Source organism: Falco naumanni, chromosome 1 (genome assembly GCF_017639655.2).
Source record: "Falco naumanni isolate bFalNau1 chromosome 1, bFalNau1.pat, whole genome shotgun sequence".
In the NCBI taxonomy this organism is placed as follows: domain Eukaryota; kingdom Metazoa; phylum Chordata; class Aves; order Falconiformes; family Falconidae; genus Falco; species Falco naumanni.
Window position 1 is genome coordinate 35680166 of NC_054054.1, and position 20501 is coordinate 35700666.

Genomic DNA, 20501 nt, shown 5'->3' on the forward strand with positions numbered 1-20501 from the left:
CCGTGACGTCACTTCCGGCAACAACAGCGAACGTCAAACCCGCCGGGCGAGGAGACGGGGCGACGGCGGTCTCCCTGCGTGCTGGAGGGGCCTCCTCGGCTCTCGCCGCCTCTCCCCGCCGCCGGGGCCCGCTCAGCCCCTTCCTGCCCGGCGAGGCTCACGCACCGACTCAGGCCGGGCTCGTCGCGGCGGCGGTTGGGACCCGAGCTCGCACAGGTACAGGCCCCGCGGGGCTCCCTCAGCGGGGCAGGCGGGCGCGGATGGGCAGGCGGCGCATCCAATCCGGAGCCGCGGCCCGTGGGGCGGCCCAATGGCGCGCGGGGGCCGGGCTCGGCGGCGTCCGCCGGGAGGGAGGCGGCCCTGCCCCGGCCGAGGCCCCGGCTCCCCGGGGCGGGGGAGGCGCAGCCCGGTGTGGCGCTGGGGAGGTGGCGAGTAGGGTGGCTGCGGAGCAGCTCGGGGCGGCGGGAGGGCAGCCGCGGCCTTTGGCCGAGGGCTTCCTTGGGTGGGAGGGACTGGCTGAGCCTCGGAGCTGCCGGCGTAATGGCCTGGTAGCCGGGTTGGAAGGGCCCTAACGGTGCGGGGCTCAGCAGGCCCCGGCCACGGATGCTGCTGCGTGAGCGAAGCCTCAGCTTCGGTAGCGTAGAAGGAAGGAACGAATTCCTGTCTGGATAGTTGTGGTCGCAAAGCAGCACCTGTGGGGTTCGGTTATCATAAAGTGGAAGGGGATTCATATCGAGAGTGTATGTTGGGCTTTTATTTAATTTAATAAAGCAGAGGCTGACAGCAATACAGCATTAATCTAGATTACATTTAGCTTTTAGTATCCTATCATGCTCATCAACACTGCAAAAGAATTTATTATGCAATAAGAAAGTAACATGAAGAAAAACATGAGTAAAATCGGAATCAGACAGAGCCAGCAGAGTATCAGCAACTTATAAACAAGCTAGATCTCGTTTTTACTGTGGTAGTTATTACAGCCAAGCTATCAAGAGGTTTTAATGATTAGATAATCAAAGTTACTTAATTGGCAGTTTGGAAACATACAATTGAGTCGCCTATTGAATCTGGAAATTGAAAGTGTATGTTCAAAGTAATCTAAAAACATAGTTCTGGACACCATTAGTTAAAAGGCTTTATAATAACAATGGGTTTTCTTGTTTTATGAGTGAGTTCTCAAAGCATTCCTCCTGAATTACTACAAAGCTGAAAGTAATTGCACAATGAGGAAGTAAGAAGTGATCTAACAAACTGCACATGAGCTGCTACACACACGTGAAAGCTTACGGATTTTTTGCACCTGGTTCTAGAATGGGTTAAATTGTGGCTCACTGTTTCTTTGAAATTTCTTCAGATGGTACCTAAAATAGCAAATACATATTTTTCAAAATATATTTTACATTAAAAAAGACTTAAAATTATTTCTGCAGTGATATTTTCTGTTTAAATATGTGAATGCATTATAAGAAGGCTAGTTTCTTGAATGACAGTATTTTTTAAATAATTCAGATTTGATTATGTTGTTGGTGATGTATAGTAGTTAACTTCTGTGTGGGGAGAATAACCCTGTGAACACCAACAAGAGCTGTTGATATTCTTGCTAGCTCAGTATTCCTCAATAGAACGTATTTTGTGGACAGGAACTTCTAGCTGAATATTGCAATAAAGTTATTAAACTAGCAAATAAAATTTGGATATTTGATTTAGGGCTAGGTAGGAAACCTTGGTCCTCTGTGACCACTACTAGTAGTGCATGTAAAACAGAAAGATAATGTGACTTTGAAGAGGTCTGAAAGCTATTATAAAGTTGCCAGATGCTTACCTGATAGCATAAAGTTCACTTGATAATTGACTGGGCACAGCCTTTCTATGAAATAGAAGGCCTTTCTATGAAGTAGTTTCCTGATAATGCTGCTGGTCTTTCTTGTCTTCCTGGTGTATTATGATTATGAAACTTGTCACAATATAATTCCTAATGAATCTTTAGCGCCTTAAATTTCCTGTTACTCCTTTGTTTGTTTATTTAAACAGTGCCCAAATAATAAGTATTTTCAGACGATTTTTAACAGTTGGAAGTTAACAAATGGGTATAGAAATGTGGCTTTGTTATAATGATATAAACTAATGTCAGGAAAGATGGCAAAAATACTAGCAAAACAAATTTATTAATGTGTCTTGCAAAAAGTTACCTCAGCAAACAATTTCTGCATTTGGCAGAACTTTCTCTCTACTTGATATACACGCTTTACATAGAATAGGTTCTCTTGTTTCATCTTTTGTAAAAGGCAAGGTTTAACATTGTAATGTTGACATATTTTTTTCTTCTGATTTTTGTTGCCTTAGTGGTTAAGGATTTGAAACAGCGATGAGGAATTGCAGGCCCTCACTCCTGGTTCTGTCTGTCCCTGAAACTAGTACTTTGCTGACTGGCTATTTTATCATTTTGTTTATGGAGTCAATGCTATATTGTTCGGGCAGATTTTGTTTTGGTTTTTACATGAAGAGGTACACTGAGAAAGCATGTAGATTGTATTTGAGTTACATCTACATGTGTATGTATACGTTTATCTTTTTCAAAACCTCAAATTTCTCACATAATTGAATCGAAAGATCATTATTATTCGGTCATTCAGATCATCTGGTATCTTCTGAGAGTTAACACAGCCTCTAAACTTGGCATCTGTCTATTTGAAAGTGTAATACCTTGTTGGCAGTGTTCAGTTTATTCACAGGGCTAATTCACATGGCAGATTGTGGTATAGCTTCCTCTTGAGAAGCAGCTTTACCAGTAGCCCTAAGGACTTTTAAAAGTTATATGCTCGTCTCAAGAAAATGAGATTACCTTCTTTATGCATACATTCTTGCAGGCAGTTGTATATTCTGTTTATGCTGTGACTCAGTAAGCTTTTGTTTTCTTGAGCTTGCCTGATAATTTGTAGCAGTTAGTCATGGTTTAACCTACCCCTGTAAGACAAAATTAAGCCAAATATGTAACTGTACAGGACATGAGAATAAAAATAAAGATGAATTTATGTAAAATCTTGCGTTATTACCAAACTGAATATAATACATGTGGCTACAGTTTCTTCACAACTGTGGCCTTATCTAGAAATGAATTCTTGAACTTCCTCTGAATGGCTGCTGTTGTGGAGAACTGCTTCACCAGCCAGCTGAACCTGTCTGTTGTCTACTTCCATCTTGGTTATGCTTTTTTTTCCTGTAATTTCTCCATTTTTCTCCCATAATCACTCAGCATGGGTTGTTTTTTTCTGCTTATGTAGAACAGTTTGCATTCATGTCCAGCCTTTGTGTTAAAATCTCATTTTTAATTCCCCATGCTAATGGAATATACGTAATTTCAAATACATGTGAGATCCTACCAGGCCAGGCTGTAAGTGTTTCTTGGTTTTGTAAGTCGGCATCAGGAACATGCAGATTACTAGTATGATCACTTTAGTGAGCAGTCATCATGGCAAAGGTTAAAAAATAAGATAATCACCATATATACACTGCTTGTGATGGGATTAAGACAACATTCGCATACTGAATTGGTATGATTTATTGTACTTTAATTTTCCCTCTTGGTAAATACAGTTGGTTACTGAAATTTGAGTTGTGGCATTCAGAAGTCTTAATAACTGACTAACATGCAGGATCTCTTCTTATTATTACTATCTGCAGCAAAGTTTGACAAAAAATAACAAACACAGTTATAAGAAGCCCTAACCTGAAGTTTTTATGCTACTATGCAAGAAAGCTTGAAAAGATACTTAGGGTGCTCAAAGCCAAGAAACTGAATCCTTAATGCATTGTCATTGAAGACATTAAACTTTGTCTTAATGTCACAACATTTTTGTTTCTCCTTGCATTTCATAGCACTTCATTGACTCTAAATAAGCTATTTTTGTTAGATTTTAAAGGAAGACTAAAGATAATAATTCCAAATGTTCTGATGATTAAGGCTTCTTAACTTGCATAAGATACAAGTTAAGTTTGGTGCTGTTTGCAGAAGCTCGTTGTTAATTTTCTAACTCTTCAAGCATAGAATTTTTTTTTTAAATCTAGTTTTTTATGGTGTTTGTTTTCAGTGTTTATTCAGTTGCTCCATTGGAGACTGATTACATCATCAGCATAACTTTGACAAAACTCACTTTTTTCCTATTCATATGAGTCCTACAATTTTATTTTTCCAGTGTGTGCTGAGTTTGTCTTACATATATTTATAAATAGCTGTCAACATTTAACTTGGATTTTATGTCCAGCAGGCTCGCAGATGGGTCAGGGACTCTGGAGAGTTGCTAGGAGCCAGCAACTGCAACACCAAGGATACAGCAGTCAAGGCTATCTTACCAGAGAACATGGTAGGAGGATAGCTACTAACAGTGTTTCCAACACAAGCCATCGCAAGCAAGCCCAAGGAGGCATTGACATCTACCACCTCTTGAAGACAAGAAAATCTAAAGAACAAGAAGGATTCATTAACCTGGAAATGTTGCCACCAGAGCTTAGTTTTACTATTTTGTCGTACCTGAATGCAACTGATCTCTGTCTAGCTTCATGCGTCTGGCAGGATCTTGCTAATGATGAGCTTCTCTGGCAAGGGTAAGCAAAAAAAAAAAAAAACCAAAACCAAACTATTACATTTTAAATTTGGCTCAGTGTATGCTTTTTGTCATTCTAACCTTAGCAAAGGTTTCCTAAGTTAAATGAGATTTGACATGGGGAAACATGAATATAGTTTAAAAATGTGTTATTCTGGATTTCCAATTACTGTCCGGGATTACTGGAGATGACTACATATACAAGTGTGCTTGGTACAAGTACATGTGTATTATTACACACCTGTTGTTTAATATATCATGGGGAAAAAACCAAGGACTTGTCTTTGCCTTTTTATTAGCTCAAAACACATCTCAAATGTTTGTATTGCTTCTCTGAACCTCAAAAAAATATCTAGCTTTAGCAAGCAAAAGTATTCAGCTGAAAGTCCAGGTGGAAAAGGATGAGAACTCATCTGCTATATTTGTCTTAAAGCAACTTAAGTGCATGGGTTTTGGGAGATGGTGATGGAAGGGGGAAAGAAAAGGTTGGTTCTTTACATGCATCAAGTGAAATTTCTGCAGTCTAACAAATGAAACACATCTATATAATATAGGCAGAGTTCATATGTCCAGGAGAAAAAGGAATGTTCTATCAAACAGAGTAAGATCAAAATTTAATTAAAAGTATTTTCTTTGATATTTTATGTTTTACAAGACTAGGAAAGACTCATGAAATCATGCTTATCTTTAGAGTAGATGGTCAGCAGAACTTGTATCTTCTTTCACAACGTATTCTTACCCCTTAACTGCACAGACAGTTAAGTAGTATTTCTGTAATAGTTGGGCAGCTTTTCAGGTGCAATTTCCTTATTGTGCTCTACATCTCTTCCTTCCCTCATCTATCTCTTCCCCTCTGCATTTGAGTTAAGCAGCTTCCCTTCCTATCATACTTTGTGAACTCAGCAGTAGCACAGTGCAGTTATAACTTCTTAGTCACAATTGTTCTGTTGTTGGGGACTGTTGTCTTGGCAGGAAACAGGAATTCTAGTGAAGATCTGCTAAGCTTCTAAATTTATGTATATCAGTATGCCTTGTATTGTACTCAGTTCTTAGTATTAAAACCACATTAAATACAAATATATTCCCTGGACCAAAGCTTGAAGATACTAGAGCTACTTAACTACAAGCAGTGTATATTCTTAACATACAGGGAAGGGGGGAAATACATATTTTCCTCAGAGTTCATCCTGGGCAATAGCTTTTTAGTGAAATCTTCCCAAAAAATACCCAGTTCAAAGTATAGGCTTTGGTAGTGAAAAATATATCCTGATTTAGCTATAAATAAAAATCTCAGTTTGCTTAATGTCTATAGACAACTTCAGTCTTCCATATTCCACATGTATTGGATGTGTTTGAGTTTCGGTATTGGCAAGCCCTGAGGCTGCAGTTCCAAACTCAGTCCAAAGAAGACGTGTTCCTGAACTGAAAACGAAGTGTCTCCCATGTCTCAGTGATTACCTGTTGGGTCCTAAGCATTGTGCCTCATAATTATTTACAAAACACGTGTGTTGAAGCAGAACTACCAGTTCAGTAAGGAATCTAGGTAGCAGAGTGCCTAGAAAGTGAAAGTTCAACAATTTCAGGTAGTGTCATCAAGGAGACTGAGATGAGAGACAGAAACATGAAACATACAGAGTCAGGGTGGGATAGAAGGGAAAGAAACTGAGAAGTGATGGAAGATTGGGATGGGGCTGGATCAAACAATTAGGACTAGTCAAGACTGGAAAAAGGGCAGACAGGGAAAGCAGTGAGTTAATGGCATAATTTTGGTCAGATGTGGTGTCTCACTGCACAACTGGGGCACAAGAAAAGAAACACAATTTTTTAATCGGTCATACTGCAGCAGGAAGGGCAACTTGTCACGGTTACCCAGTGTTCAGACACTAGGAATGCCAAAGATCTCAGCTGTGTGGACGTTGCTATGATGCCACCTACTGGGATATGTTTTGAGATTGTACTTAACTACAGCAAAACCTATGAGAGCAGAAAACAATAATCATCGAATTGAAGACTTCAGGAACACACATGCAGAAAGCTTAACAACTAAGTGTTACGATCAACCTGTTTCTAACTTTTCCAATAGTTTGAATATTTGGCTTTGCAGTGTTGATTTCATTTTGCTTCTGTAACATACATGAAATACAGAAAGGAATTTTGATAATAGACTTAATTCTATTTTCATAGGTTGTGCAAATCCACTTGGGGTCACTGTTCTATATACAATAAGAATCCGCCTCTAGGATTTTCTTTTAGAAAATTGTATATGCAGCTAGATGAGGGCAGTCTCACCTTTAATGCCAACCCTGATGAGGTAAGTGAACTGTTGCTGACAGTGATAAACAGTTAAAATAATTGTGATTGTTTTGTAATTATAGCCATATTAAAGGCCAAGTTTTAATAGGTGCTTGTTTTACTGTAGGAATGATTAATACTAAATTACAGCCCTATCCTGATATTTTATTGCATATGGTATATGTGCACGTCATTTACGTGGCTTGCCTCTTAAGCTCTCTGTACAGTGGTCTGACCTATGGATGCCAGAAGTTCATAGCTACGTATTGACTTAGGAATGAGACAGATATCCTAACTGAAGAGAATATGGTGAATTTGAAAAGGATAAAATATGCTTACATAAATTTAAATGCTAAAATGCTTCTGCAGAGTATGAGTTTGATCCAGCTTCACTTAAGGCAGGATGAGATATAAAGTAACACGAATTACTTTATGACAGTTACTGTTCCTGTAAGGGATTTTTAAATATTTCCACTATCAAGGAGCAAATTTGAAATATGAAAAAGATGTACTGCTAAACTATCCTAAACATTAGTTTTATTTGATTTCTGTAGATGTTTGTTATGCATAATATTTCTTTGTGTTATATAACAAAATATATTTCTTTTCAAAAAATAACCTCATGTCAGACTAAAAGGTTTCTATTTATTAGTTTGTTAACTACCTGGAAAAGTCAGTTTCTGCTTTCACTGTCACCTTTCAAAGAAGAAAAGAGTGAGAGTAGGCAGCTTTTGCCTGGGAGATACGCAATTAACACCCAAGTGACAGGGAGTCTTTTATGTACAAAACCATACTCCTGCTTCATGTTTCCTAGGAAAAGAAGGTACGCAGTACAGAACAAAAAGTAGTGTTAACTTCCTGCATGTATTTATTCATACACAAGGAAGTGGTGATTGGATAAATCCAAAGTAGGAAATAGGTTAAAGGAACATGAAAAGATAGACTTCTAGGAGCAAATCATTCACTCTGCTGATAGAATACAGAAAACATGAACTTGTGGCCACGAGGTGAAATAAATAAAGCAGTCACATGCATCATTACAATAATGTGATTTTGTTTAAATTCTTGCTTTATCTCATATTCTGTTAAATGAAGAAACCCACTGCTTTTATTAGTTACAAATTACAGTATTTTGTCTCTTTTCTGGTAGAACGCTGCCTTGAACTGTGATTTGCAGGGCCAAGACATCTTACCAGCACCTTGCCACTTTAGTGATTAGCCTTGATTTTCAGCAGGAGTTTAGTGATGATGATAATAATAAGTGTAAAGCTTTACATAAATGAAGTGCAATATTTAGGTAACATAAATGTATGTTCAAGAATATATCAAGTTTTAATTGATAGCATCTTTGTCTACCCGATTTTTTGTCTTTTGATTTGTTTTAATGTAATTTTTCACTTACTATCTTAGTTTATAATATGCTGTTATATTCCAGACTAATTTAAAGTACCCTTGGTAGTTTTAAAGTATTTTGAGCCTTTGCAAAAGGCACTGAGTTAAAAAAACACTAAAGGAAATGAAGCAAATTAGAACTACCTTATAGTATACCTAAATTAGGTATTAAATTTATTATACTACACTTACTTCTTCTGGGTTCATTTTGCTTATATTGTACAATAGTAGTACAAACAGTCTGCTTCAGGCCTAGTAAGAGATGAGAACCTCAGGGTATCTCCTAAGGGCTTCTGTTCCTCTCTCCCTGTGGAGCACCATAGCCTGGTAGGAATCATTGAGGACCTGAGTTTCAGGAGAATTCACAAATACCATTGCGTTTATTGTTTACAACTGTGATATTGGCAGAATTATTATTATAAGGACACTGTGACTGGAATATATGATATGACATTCCACTATTACAAATTGCATCTCTGAGTTTCCTGCCAAACTCTGCTTTACATTTGATAACAGACCTGATCAAATTACTATAAAAATAGGAATACTTACAGCCACAGGAGCAAGATTCTCCAAAGGACACCGCCCATGTCATGAAAATGGGTAACCAGGCTCCACAGCAACAGCTCCAGAGCTAGCGGTGGCTCACGGGGTAGGGAAGAGCATCTACACACTTTGTGGTAGGATTCTCTGGTTAGCCATTGTTGTGTGCATGGTGTTGTGGTATCTGCCGTAATTTAATGTATTGATTGTGTGCATGAGCTTGCATAATTCATAGCAGGTGCTCACATTCTGCTGGAAGGATGTGCCTAATCACGTTACACATAATCTGAAAAAAAAACTCCAGTGCATGTTTGGTATCTCATTATTTTTTTTGTTTGTTGGTTTGGGGATATTTTTTCATATGGCAGCACCATTGTAGCCAAGATTTTGGAACTTGTTTTTTGTTTCTGTGGGGAAAGGGGGTGGTTTAGTATTAGTATTAACACTTCAATATGAATATTATGTTGTTTAATCTGCCTACGTGGTCTCTGCTGTATTCTAAAGACTGTATGTGTATGTGAAATGTTTCTCATGCAGTGCTCATTTCATAGCTCATATGCTTATGACTCAGAATTTGTAAGCAACCAGGAGTTATTTCCCACTGTTTTGTATGGTGTTTCTAACTCCCTACGAAATATTTTGTCACATTTATTACATGGACCTATTTATGTAGTTAAAATTGGAACTGAAGGTGGAAAAGAGAATCCTTTGTCAGGAAAGAAGATCTAATTTTTTGTTTCATTCTTAATAATAATTATTCTAACTGATTCTGTTTAATAGCATGTGTTTTTATGGATCTGTTGCAATCTGGACTATATCTAAACTCTCACACTTCAATAGAGATCAGGATTTCCCTTATGTAGCATAATAACAATAAAGTACAGTAAGACAGTGCTTCTAGTAAGGCTGGATTTCCACTCTTCTGAATGTCTCATTCATTACCAACTAGCCTTAGTTTTTGTTAGGGGGGTCAATTTTCTGACCTTTTCTTAATTATAAAAGAATTGTTAGCCACTTGCATAAAGCTACCTTACCTGACTTTTAATTATTGATAGCCTATAAATCATGGAATGTTTCCATGCTCTATGTTTCTAACCAATTTTTTTTTAAACTTACCCAATTTAGTGATCTACTAAGCAAGCCAATTTTGGGATGCATTGATTTATTCGCCCTGAGATTATTAGAAGTATGTGTATGTTGTAAAACAGGGGTCCTCAAACTACAGCCTGCAGGCTGGATACGGCCCCCCAGGGTCCTCAATCCGGCCCCCGGTATTTACAGACCCCCCTGCCCCCCCCCGCCAGGGGCTGGGGGGGAAACCAAGCAGCCGCAGATGACTGCCTGCCACTGCATCCACGCGCCGGCCCCTGTTTAAAAAGTTTGAGGACCCCTGTTGTAGAAGGAAGAAGTTCTTTTGTGGGATTTATCTAAAAAGTTGCAATGGACCAGACAGCTGAAACCTTATTAAAACTGTACGTTAAAGGCAGAGAAATTTAATCTTGTAAATTATTAGTTATAGATTCCATGTAACATGAGAAGTATTTCTACGTTGTGCTTGTGATTTTTGCCATCATAAGTGTGTATCACTGAGACTATATTTTAAAGACACACAGTGAAAGAGACACTGTTTGAAGTGTATGTTCTATATTGTGTCCTCATTTGTCACCAAATGACTTGATTTGTAACTTAGGAAAAGAATCTTAAAAATTTCTGTTAGAAAATATAGCATCAGTACTGTGCATTTTGTTCTAGAGGAGGCACCATGAAATATATTAAGATACTGCATTTCCCTGGAAAAATCAGAATAATACCATACATGTCTAATTATTATTTACTAATAATGTTAGTGTTACTTAGAAGCCCCAGTTAGAAATTGAGGTCCTATTACACCAGACACTGTATGTACAGAATAAAATTAGTCACGGCCCCCAAAGAATTTATCTAAATAGTTAAGCTAGTATTTAAACTTGAATTCATGTATTTCTTCAGCTTTTACTTAAGGATACTTGAATTTGGTCAGTGATCAAAATCATCTTTTTCTAATACAGTCCATATTACAAAGAAATCAGCATTTTTTGTTGATACTCATGTAATCCTACCAAAATGTAAAAGCATATAACTCACAGAATTATAAATCACCTAAAAATGTTACTGTCAGTCTGCTACTAGTGATTTAGTCACCTTTCAAAACTATTTAAGCTAAACAAATAGAGCATATGTACAACCATTTATGTTAAATTTGAAATTTCAAATATTAAGTGGAACTTGTTTTTATTGACAAATGTATTTGTCATGTATTTTCTTGCACTACTTTTAAATAAGCATTGGGTAAAATGCTTCATTGTCTTCCAACTCTGACTTTGCAAACAATTCCATTTAAATATTTTAAAGAGAAATCACATATATGTGTAGAAAAATACTGATTCCAAAATTTCTATGCCATTACCTTAGAACATGCCTGGTTTGTTTTGTATGCATATCTAAACAGAGATGTCAAAGGCAACTGCAAAAGTTCTAGTGTTGACTGCTGTACTGAAATGTTCTGAAAGTACTCTTAGCAGAGAAGAAAATCAATGCAGAAATGAAACCAATACTGAAAAAGAAAGCTTCTCAATTTTCAATACCCTGCATGGATATAAATGAATGGAAAGGCTCTTGGGAACAGGTAGAAAGCAGGCAGGGAGTGTCAGTGCAGTAACAGAATAGCTTGATAAAAGAAGCATTTTTTGACTGTACAAAAAGGAGCAACCTATATAGAAAATAACATTGAAATACAATGAATGGCTTTTGTTGTTACTAGTGTATAGTTATGATTATTTCCATATATAATTTAAATCAGCACTTTCATACATTAAGATTTTATCGAGGGCTGTCTGAAACTCAGTGGCAGCATTCTTGTCACAAAGGCAAAATATTCTTAAGGCATCTTTCCTAATTCTCTAATGTTAAGAACGTTATGGTGACAAGCAGGTTCCTCGTCTAAGTTAGGCAGACAGAGCTACTGGAAATCTTTGCTGTTGTACTGTTCACCTAACTACTCTTCCACTAAATCAGAATTAGAAGAACATAACCGTGTGCGCTGATCCTGCAGTGTTTCCTGAGTGTTAAAAAGACCTTTTCAGACCTGGTAGATAGTGGCACAGATCTGCCTACCTGACTTCAGTCAAACGTTTCCGAAGAGAATCACCAGATGACTGATAAATAATCTTAGCATACATTTTAATAATGTGTAGAGCTACTTATATCAGCCAGTATACCTGCCAGGAGTGACCATTTTAGCTACCAAAAGTGATTTATTTGAAGTGTGGCTTCAGGGAGGAATTCAAGGCAGTGTTTACAGTGTTACAAAAAGCAGATTCAATGGCATGCCGTAAATCTTGTAAATAAATTTCATTTGCTGTGAGTCAAAATTTAAGAACTTTAAAGAGAAATCAGGTTTCTATTGTTGCAAAGTAGTTGTGGTTACTTAGGAAGAAATAAAAAGCAACTAAAAATGATGGCATGTGCTGAAGTATATTTTATTTATACCCTGTTTATTTGTGGAGATGAGGAAAATTAGTAACAAGACATTCACGGGAAGATACCATCAAGCATGATGGGGGGATGAGGGGGTGGAGGGAGAGAGAGGGAATTAAAGACGGAATAAAAATGCTTTGCAAGGAATTGGTAGCTTATCAGGGGAAGATCCTACATTGAGTTGAAATATAGTGCATGAAAGAAATTACTTACGGTATTTACTGTCACAGAGAAACCAACCCATTGTCTGTCTTAAAGAAGGTGTTATTTTCATCCTGCCTCATCTGTGACATGCCAGGTATTTTCTGGATATGGTGCAGTGTTTGTTAAATAAATGCAGCAGGAATACTACTGAGTCTTTGTTGCCAGACTTCAGTTCATATTACCTTAAGCTAACACTTACTACTAAAGCAAATGTGTAAGTCTCATTAAGTCAGGATATATGTGAAGATGTTCTTCTGCTAGTCTTGCATAAATTGCCATAATACTTGAGGAATTAATACACAGTTGATGTTAACTTTGATCTCCCATTTTTAGTTTACTATTTAGCTCTAATTCAAGAAAATACTTAATCTTATGTTGTCCACCCATATTATGGTCAAACTTAAATATGATCTAATTTGGACTTATATGTAATCTTATAGTGTAACACATTTCATTACAGTCTTAAATAAAGATTCTTCTTAAAATCGGGGTCTAAAATTGGTAGAGGGTTTTTTCTGTCTTACCTATATAAAACCTTCTTATTCATTTTATAAAACATCCCTTTAACAAAAAAAGGTATGCTGATTGGCTGCTATTGTCTTGTAAGTATGTAAGCAATTATGGACTGGTGAAAACAGCTAGATAATATTACAGCTGTTGGTTGCCTTTTTACTTGTGTTATCGATATCTTAAACATATATTGAGTTTATTTTTTGATTAATATAATTGAGAGTTCGCTTTACTAAGCGACTTTATAAAACAACTTTCCAAACCTGCACTCAGCCCTTTTTAATTTTGGTTAAAAAAGAAATAGAGCACTGGGAAGTTAGTTTATACACTGAATGACAGGTTGCCCCTGATGTGATGTAATCTAAAAGGGCAGACTTGCAAAATATTGTGAAGTCTGATATCAGAAGATTTATGAAAAAAGATTTCATAAGTATTTTAAAAGTTATTTAGGTTGTGGCCTTAGTACGTTATCCTTTGCAGAAATGCACTGTCCTGCACATTTTTACGTTATTTCAACATTATGGTATAGTCAAGAAATATTGTACTTAAGTAACACGTCTTTGTAACAAATGGTCAGAACTACTCCCAACCCCTGCAAAATTGAATTGAAAATAATTGTTTATAGTTATTCTCAGATTTAGATTTTTGTTGTTGAAAAATGTGAACATTTTAAAATCCATTTAGGTTGGTTTTGATTTCTGAGATCATAAGGAAAATAATTTTATGCTTTGAGACATTTCAATGAACAGAGAGAATCCAGAATATCACTGAAATATTTTTAAATTAAATTTGGCATGTGGAATCTATAAGAAATGTGTGCTTGGCAAAGTGTGGAAAATTCTGGAAATCATAATATTAATATAAGATATATACAATTGTCCTATCTTTAAAAACTTTTTTTGTTAGGTACAGTGTTCTTATTTATGTGTATGCATATTTATCTATGTTGATATTTACCTATGCTTTGAAATCAGTGTGCTTGTGTTTATTTACATTATTACACATTTAAACAAATGCATTTACTGCATCTATTTGAATGTGATACATTGTATACATGTGAGAACATCAGTGTTTTACAGAAAGATATTAAAGATTAAACACATTATGGCTAAGATTTTCTTATTTACAGAAGTTAAGAAATTAGAAGTTATGGTCCCCACAGCATTTTAAATACAATTACAAAAGTATGAATATCAAAATACTAGTGCACACTGTGAAGAAATTATTAAAGAACTATCATGCTTGTTATGGGGTTCATAATTTTAAATTTCCTGCTGTGAGTATGTGTAAAATCTCAACCATAACAATAAATTGTTTCTTTGCATTTGATTTATAATTTTAGAGTGTATTATGCATGTTGAAATGTGATTTAGAGGAAGAAGAATTCTGAAAAACAAATCAACTAATTAGTAGGCTTATGTTCCTACATTGCCAAGTACAATACTTGTTCCTAAACACATTATGAAGAGTAAATATATTTATACATACATGTATTTTATCTCAGGGAGTCAACTACTTTATGTCAAAGGGCATACTAGATGATTCGCCAAAAGAAATAGCTAAGTTTATCTTTTGCACAAGAACGCTAAATTGGAAGAAGCTGAGAATCTACCTTGATGAAAGGTAATTTGAATTTCTCTTCAGACATTTCCTATTCATTTTCAATGTACAGCACTATTCAACAATATTTTGCTTGTACGGATGTAATTTTAAAGATCAAGAAAATGCAACTAAGTAACGCTGCTGCTAAATATGAACAGTTAACAGGGATTTAAGTGACTGTAACACTTTATAAGAACCACTGAAAATACCACGGATAACACTAGCAAATCTCACATCCTGTGCTGCTTCTGTGTTTTTGCATTTCTGGGCATAAAATTTTTTTGAAGTTACAGTGAGCATTTAAATTGTGCAGGATAAAATCTGGATGTCATACAGCATGAAGATTATAGCGATTTTGTTGGGTTTTTTCACTTGAGTTTTCTTTTTTTCCTGTCTAGTATGAGTGTTAATCAGCAAAAGCAGTTACCACTTTACCAAGTGATGATAGCTTTTTAACTAATGTTAACTCATTTAGCCATTGTTTGGTTATCTGATACTTCTCGGGCAGAAGTCACACCCACCTCCTAAGATGCAATGGAGTATCCTCTTGGAGGCAGCATGAGCTGCAGTAGGGAACACTGCCTGCTGTAGCATGCTCTTCTACCTCCACAATGTTTTCGCTTGCCCTCCAAGATATCTTCAGGTTGGGGTAGTGCAGTATCAGGAAAAAGGAGTACCCAAACGTTCAGGAGAGGTTGAAAGAGGAGGAGAGTAATAACTGGACCTAAACAGGAAGAGCAGAGGGACAGCAGCACTTCCAGCAGGAATCCTCTCCTGCTTCTCATCTACCTCAGCCTGTACCACTAAAGGAATAAAAGAAGTCATTCTGTAGCGTTATCACTGCTGACAGTTCTGTACTGTAAAACTTCATATTACCAATTTTTTTGGCAACAGAAAAAAAAATACAGAACCGTTTAGCAGATGAGATTGCAAGTTTATATTAGCAACACTACTGCCATTCATCTTCTCTTCATAAAGAGAGTGTAATCAGGCACTAAAAATAACTAGGTTTCTAAATGTTGAAACTCCTTTTAGTACTGAAATGTGTAATAGAAAGGATAAACATACGAGAATATTCTTTAGTTCACTTCAAATTTGCTTCCAAATTTCCTTCAGATGTTTTTTGCACATGTGGGCATGTAGGCTAGTCTGAATCCTTTAGATATTTCTGTGTTCAGTGGAAAACACTTGAGAGCATCACACCCTGATGGACTTAGACTTCAAAGGGGTTTTGTGACCGAATTTTATCTAACTTAAGCCTGGTTTTAACAAGATACTCCTGTAACGGCTTCTACTTAGGCCCCAAAATGTGTGACACACATGAATCTATTCCCCTTACTATCTTTTTAATGGCTTTGTCAGACAGTTTAAAGGAAGTGAAGCATCTACGTAGACTGTGATTGAATATACGTATAAAGAAACTTAGAATCCTGATGAATGTATAATTTTATAGTATTTGGCTACTATTGTAAGTGTATGAAGAACATGTGTTTATATTATCTTTGTGCTGTTAGTGATAATTTCCTTTGTCTTTCAGCAAGAGACAAAGATCATAAAGTACTATAAAGCTTCTTTTTTATTTTTAAAACCTACATTTTCATATTTAAGCAGTTAAAAGAAACTTCTCTAATTACATGGGATTTTATTCTACCAGGCGAGATGTTTTGGATGACCTTGTGACGCTGCACAACTTCAGAAATCAGTTCTTGCCAAATGCACTGAGAGAGTTCTTCAGACACATTCATGCTCCTGAGGAGCGTGGGGAGTACCTTGAGACTCTCATAACAAAGTTCTCTCACAGATTCTGTGCTTGTAACCCTGATTTGATGAGAGAGCTTGGCCTTAGCCCTGGTAAGCAAAATAGAGCTTCGATATTCAATGGATCAGTCTTTATATTTCTGGATGATGATACTGTTTTGTGATAGTTTTAAATTCAGCGCTTAAACAAGTATTTCTCCAAGTACAAACGTGGCTTGGGAGGGTTCAGTATACAGGCATCATTCTACTTGGGTTGAAAATAAACGAAAAAAACATAAAGATTCTTTTCTTAAACCAGATGGTAAGTGAGTTTTATTTTCATGTTATCTTTCCTTCGCTTTTGTCTGTGCTTAAGCTGTGTACTATCTCTAAGTTCCCTCTTGCAAAGACTTAGATACTTCACATTTTGCCTTGTGGATAGTCCCACAGAAATGAGAGGGAGTTCTGGGCCTCGCTCAAGTTAACAAGCATTTCTAATTGATTGGGGGGAAGCCAGTTTTCAGCAGTTGGACTGCTTACATATTTAGAGATAAGCTTTAGCAGGATGTTGGCCTTAATTTACAAAAACTTCAAGAATCTGTTTCAATGAATGTGCATTAAAGCCCTTAGTGACTTTTGGATAATGTAGAAGCATTAAAAGATACGCTGCCGTTATTACTTTGAAAATTAGTATATTATATTTTATTTCACTGGGATACCCTTTTGGGTTATTACATATGTGTAGATGTATATAATGGTAAGCCCAGATGATGAAGACTGTAAGGTTCTCAGACAGGGAACAGTATTATTAATGATCACAGTGTCCTTTCTAAATTTTTTTTTATTTATTCTCTCTTGTCTAGATGCAGTTTATGTACTGTGTTACTCTTTGATTCTACTTTCCATTGATCTAACAAGCCCTCATGTGAAGAACAAAATGTCAAAGCGGGAATTCATCCGAAATACAAGACGAGCTGCACAGAATATTAGTGAAGATTTTGTAGGGCACCTTTATGACAACATCTACCTTATCGGCCATGTGGCTGCCTAAAAGCACAATTTGCTAGCACTTAAAACTTGTAATTTTCAAAAGCTACATCAAGAACTTAATTATTTTGTAGAAATGGGGGTTATTTTAGTGCTGGTCATTCTAACCTCTGTATGCAATCAAAGTTTGTGTGTGTAAGTGTGTGTATGTGTAAACTACTTTTTCTATCTATTTACTGTGGGAACGGAAGGATTTGGAGATTTGCTTTTCATAATTTTTTTAGGTTTGCACAAAACACCACCATTAGTCTGATATAGTCATTCACAAATGTTAAACTGACATTACAGTCTAAGCTGACGAAGTGGTGACTTTGTGCATTAGATCTGCTTGAAACTTTAATAATTTCATTCTTTTTAGAATACCCTGTAATGTGTATATATTTAACTAAAGAGATTTATAATCATAATTATTTTATTGTAAAATATTTTAACTAAAATTTCTCCTTTTATCTCTTAAAATAGTGTTGTACTTCTTTCTTCTGCATCTTTTTTACAGTGATGCCTACCTCAGCTACTTAAGTTAGAGAAACACTGGTCTGAATACTGCAGTGAAGTTTATTCTAGGAGATGACAGAAGACTTGTAAAATATCTAAGCTGTTATTTAATGTTATATTGATTAACTTGAATTAGCAAGTTGCCAATCTGCTATTCACTCAATTTGAAAGAAGATTACGACTACTGTTTTAGGTGAACCCTGATGTTATACAGGGATAGCCTAGGGAAGTCGTGCAGTTTGCATAGATAGAGCTGACCTATGTTGCAGACACCAGTTACTGGAGATGTAGGACAACTACAATCATCTATTCAGCATGGTAAGCAAGGAAAAAATCTCAACAGGGAAAGTGGCAGGGGCAGCTAACTTGCTGCTGCTTTCAACTGCTTCCCTCAGTCTGGAAGTGTCAATGATGGAAATGCCTACACAAATATGTACCAGATGACTCATTGCTAAAGCTGGTAAAAACTGACTGTGCAAGATTAGAGCAGTGACTGTGCAGGACTGGAGAGCTATTTCAGACACAGAGACTGAATTACTCTTTCTAAATCTGTCATTGTAGTTAGGTTTTAAATAGGTCTGGATTTACAAAAATACTTCTAAAAATGGTTGTAGTCAGGTTGTGTCTTACAAATTTTCTGCAGTATGTAGAATATTAGCAGTGCAGCTACCATGCATGTGCAAGAATTGAATGAGAATTTGCAGGTTTTTGTTCAGATAACTCGTGGAGCAGTGCTTTTCTGAAATTGATGTAACACATAGTTGAAATCAGAGCTGTTCCTGATTGTTTGTTTACATATTATTCAGCTGTTGCTATCATCTGGATTTATCATGGTAACAAGTAAATGTGTCATTTTTCCCTACCACACCATGAGGTGAGGTAGGAAGGTGTTCTGTTTTACAAATTATTCTGATTTTTAATGTAGGAAGCCTGTGGCATAGCCAGGAATTGAATGCAGGTCATACTCCACACAGGCATGCACTTTGACCACAGTGCTGCTTTCTGTTTGGCACCTAGAGGGTGTTACATTTGTCTTGGATATGAGAAGAGTGATGACAGTGATAGTCCACATAAGGGCTACATAAATGACGGAGAAAAAAGAAATGTAGCTACTGCTCCTATTTCAAGGGTTTAGTACATTTTGTTTATAGCCCTGGTTCAGATGCAAAAATGCACCCAGAAAAAGTTGTGGGTTTGATTACATTACCTTTAATCAAGCGTAAATGCCATTTGTGTAGCATACACAACCAAAGCCAGGAACCAGCAGTATTGCTGCTATCTTCCAGACAGGTTTTGCAGTATCACCCCCTTCTCTCAGGATAACTTCTCATCACCCTGTGTCATTTCATGGATTTCAGAAAGCCCAAGGATGCATTCCACAGTGGTCAACTAATCTCAAATGCAAATAAAGAGTATACAGAACGCTGGGGAACTTTAAGGCACACATACTTGGTCCTGTATTAAAAAAAAAAAAAAAAAGTTGAAAAACATTTAATATAATCTGTAAAACCAACAATAAAGGATGTGTCTCTGTGCTCCTTAAAGCGATCTTATATGAAGACTGCAGAATATGGCTTTCCACAAAACACTTCTCGAAAGTTACACATGTAAAAAGAAGAATTCAGTGATTTTAATTACAACTGATTTATCAGGAGATGTTTTCTTCTCAAACCACAAATGCAGAGTGAGGTCTGATTCTCTTCTGACTTGTACTTATGTTGACATTAGTGATGCTGGTTTTGATTTTGCACTGATTCAGGAGTATGAATTGTTAATCTGCATTTCTCTTAATTTCGAGTTATGCTTAGTTCCCATCCTCAAAGAGATACAGAACAAAGCCTCCGGGCAGACAGAATCTTTCTTTCTGGAACAGATGAGTACGTCTATTAACAAGGTTTAGAAAGCTTCAAGGCCAGTGTAACATCCAAGCAGATAAATCAGAAACAGGATGGTATGGTTAAAGTTTCCGTAAGACGCAAGTCTGGGGGAAAAAAAAAAAAAAAAAAAAAAATAGTCCTAATCACATGCAGATAACAGCATCTGATCTTTACAATAGGATTTTGAACAACGTTAGATGGTTAGCACCAGCTCGCGCTCTACATTATATTACTAACGCAGACTGGAACAGAAAACAGCAAACACAACATGCCAAGTGTGAATTCTATTAGAGGCAACCAAGAAACAAAAAAATTACAATAGACGTTTCTTCTGTCCTTTCTTCTTTTGAAGTATTTTTCCAGAGTGGCAGAGAAGTAATTTTTTGTGGTTTAAGAGTCTAGACTTTTCATAAAGTTAGGCAAATTTCTGTCATGAAAGAAAAAAAAAAAAAAAAAAAGTCTTAAGTAGGTGTAACAATGCAAAGTAACAATAACAAAGTGTGGAAGGTAAAGTTTGAATTCTCTTAGTCATCCACTAAAAGCCCTCAAAAAACGAAGTGCTGGACAGTGTCTTCTTCAGTGTCCTACTGGTGTCTCCATGTACTTTAAAAGAAAACAGTGATTGATCCAGGCATCATTAATGATATGATGTGGGCGTAGTTACTTGATGAAGCACTTCAGGAGA

The 20501-nt window shown here is 36.6% G+C and overlaps 1 protein-coding gene and 1 long non-coding RNA gene across 5 annotated transcripts in view; one reads left to right on the forward strand and one right to left on the reverse strand.

Annotated features, from left to right (window-relative positions):
• The first annotated feature begins 15 nt into the window (after positions 1-15).
• FBXO8 (F-box protein 8) lies at positions 16-17903 on the forward strand. 2 transcript variants are annotated; one of them, XM_040588878.1, is made up of 6 exons: positions 16-216; positions 4266-4602; positions 6786-6912; positions 14563-14681; positions 16315-16511; positions 17261-17903. In XM_040588878.1, the coding sequence occupies exons 2-6, from the start codon at positions 4274-4276 to the stop codon at positions 17446-17448; spliced, it is 960 nt and encodes a 319-aa protein (XP_040444812.1). In that variant the 5' UTR covers positions 16-216; positions 4266-4273; the 3' UTR covers positions 17449-17903. The 2 variants fall into 2 exon arrangements, with proteins under 2 accessions (XP_040444812.1, XP_040444819.1); XM_040588885.1 differs by having other exon boundaries at positions 39-216; positions 4263-4602.
• LOC121085857 overlaps positions 735-20501 on the reverse strand; it is a 30550-nt gene continuing 10783 nt past the window's right edge. Inside the window, exons 3-7 of one of the 3 annotated variants that reach the window (XR_005827220.1) lie at positions 19147-19394; positions 15182-15384; positions 4529-4593; positions 2843-2964; positions 735-1361 (exon numbers count right to left, since the gene is read on the reverse strand). This is a non-coding gene — a long non-coding RNA (uncharacterized LOC121085857). Of the gene's footprint in view, positions 1362-2842; positions 2965-4528; positions 4594-15181; positions 15385-19132; positions 19395-20501 lie in introns of those variants that run through there. The other 2 variants (XR_005827219.1, XR_005827215.1) reach the window with 2 other exon arrangements.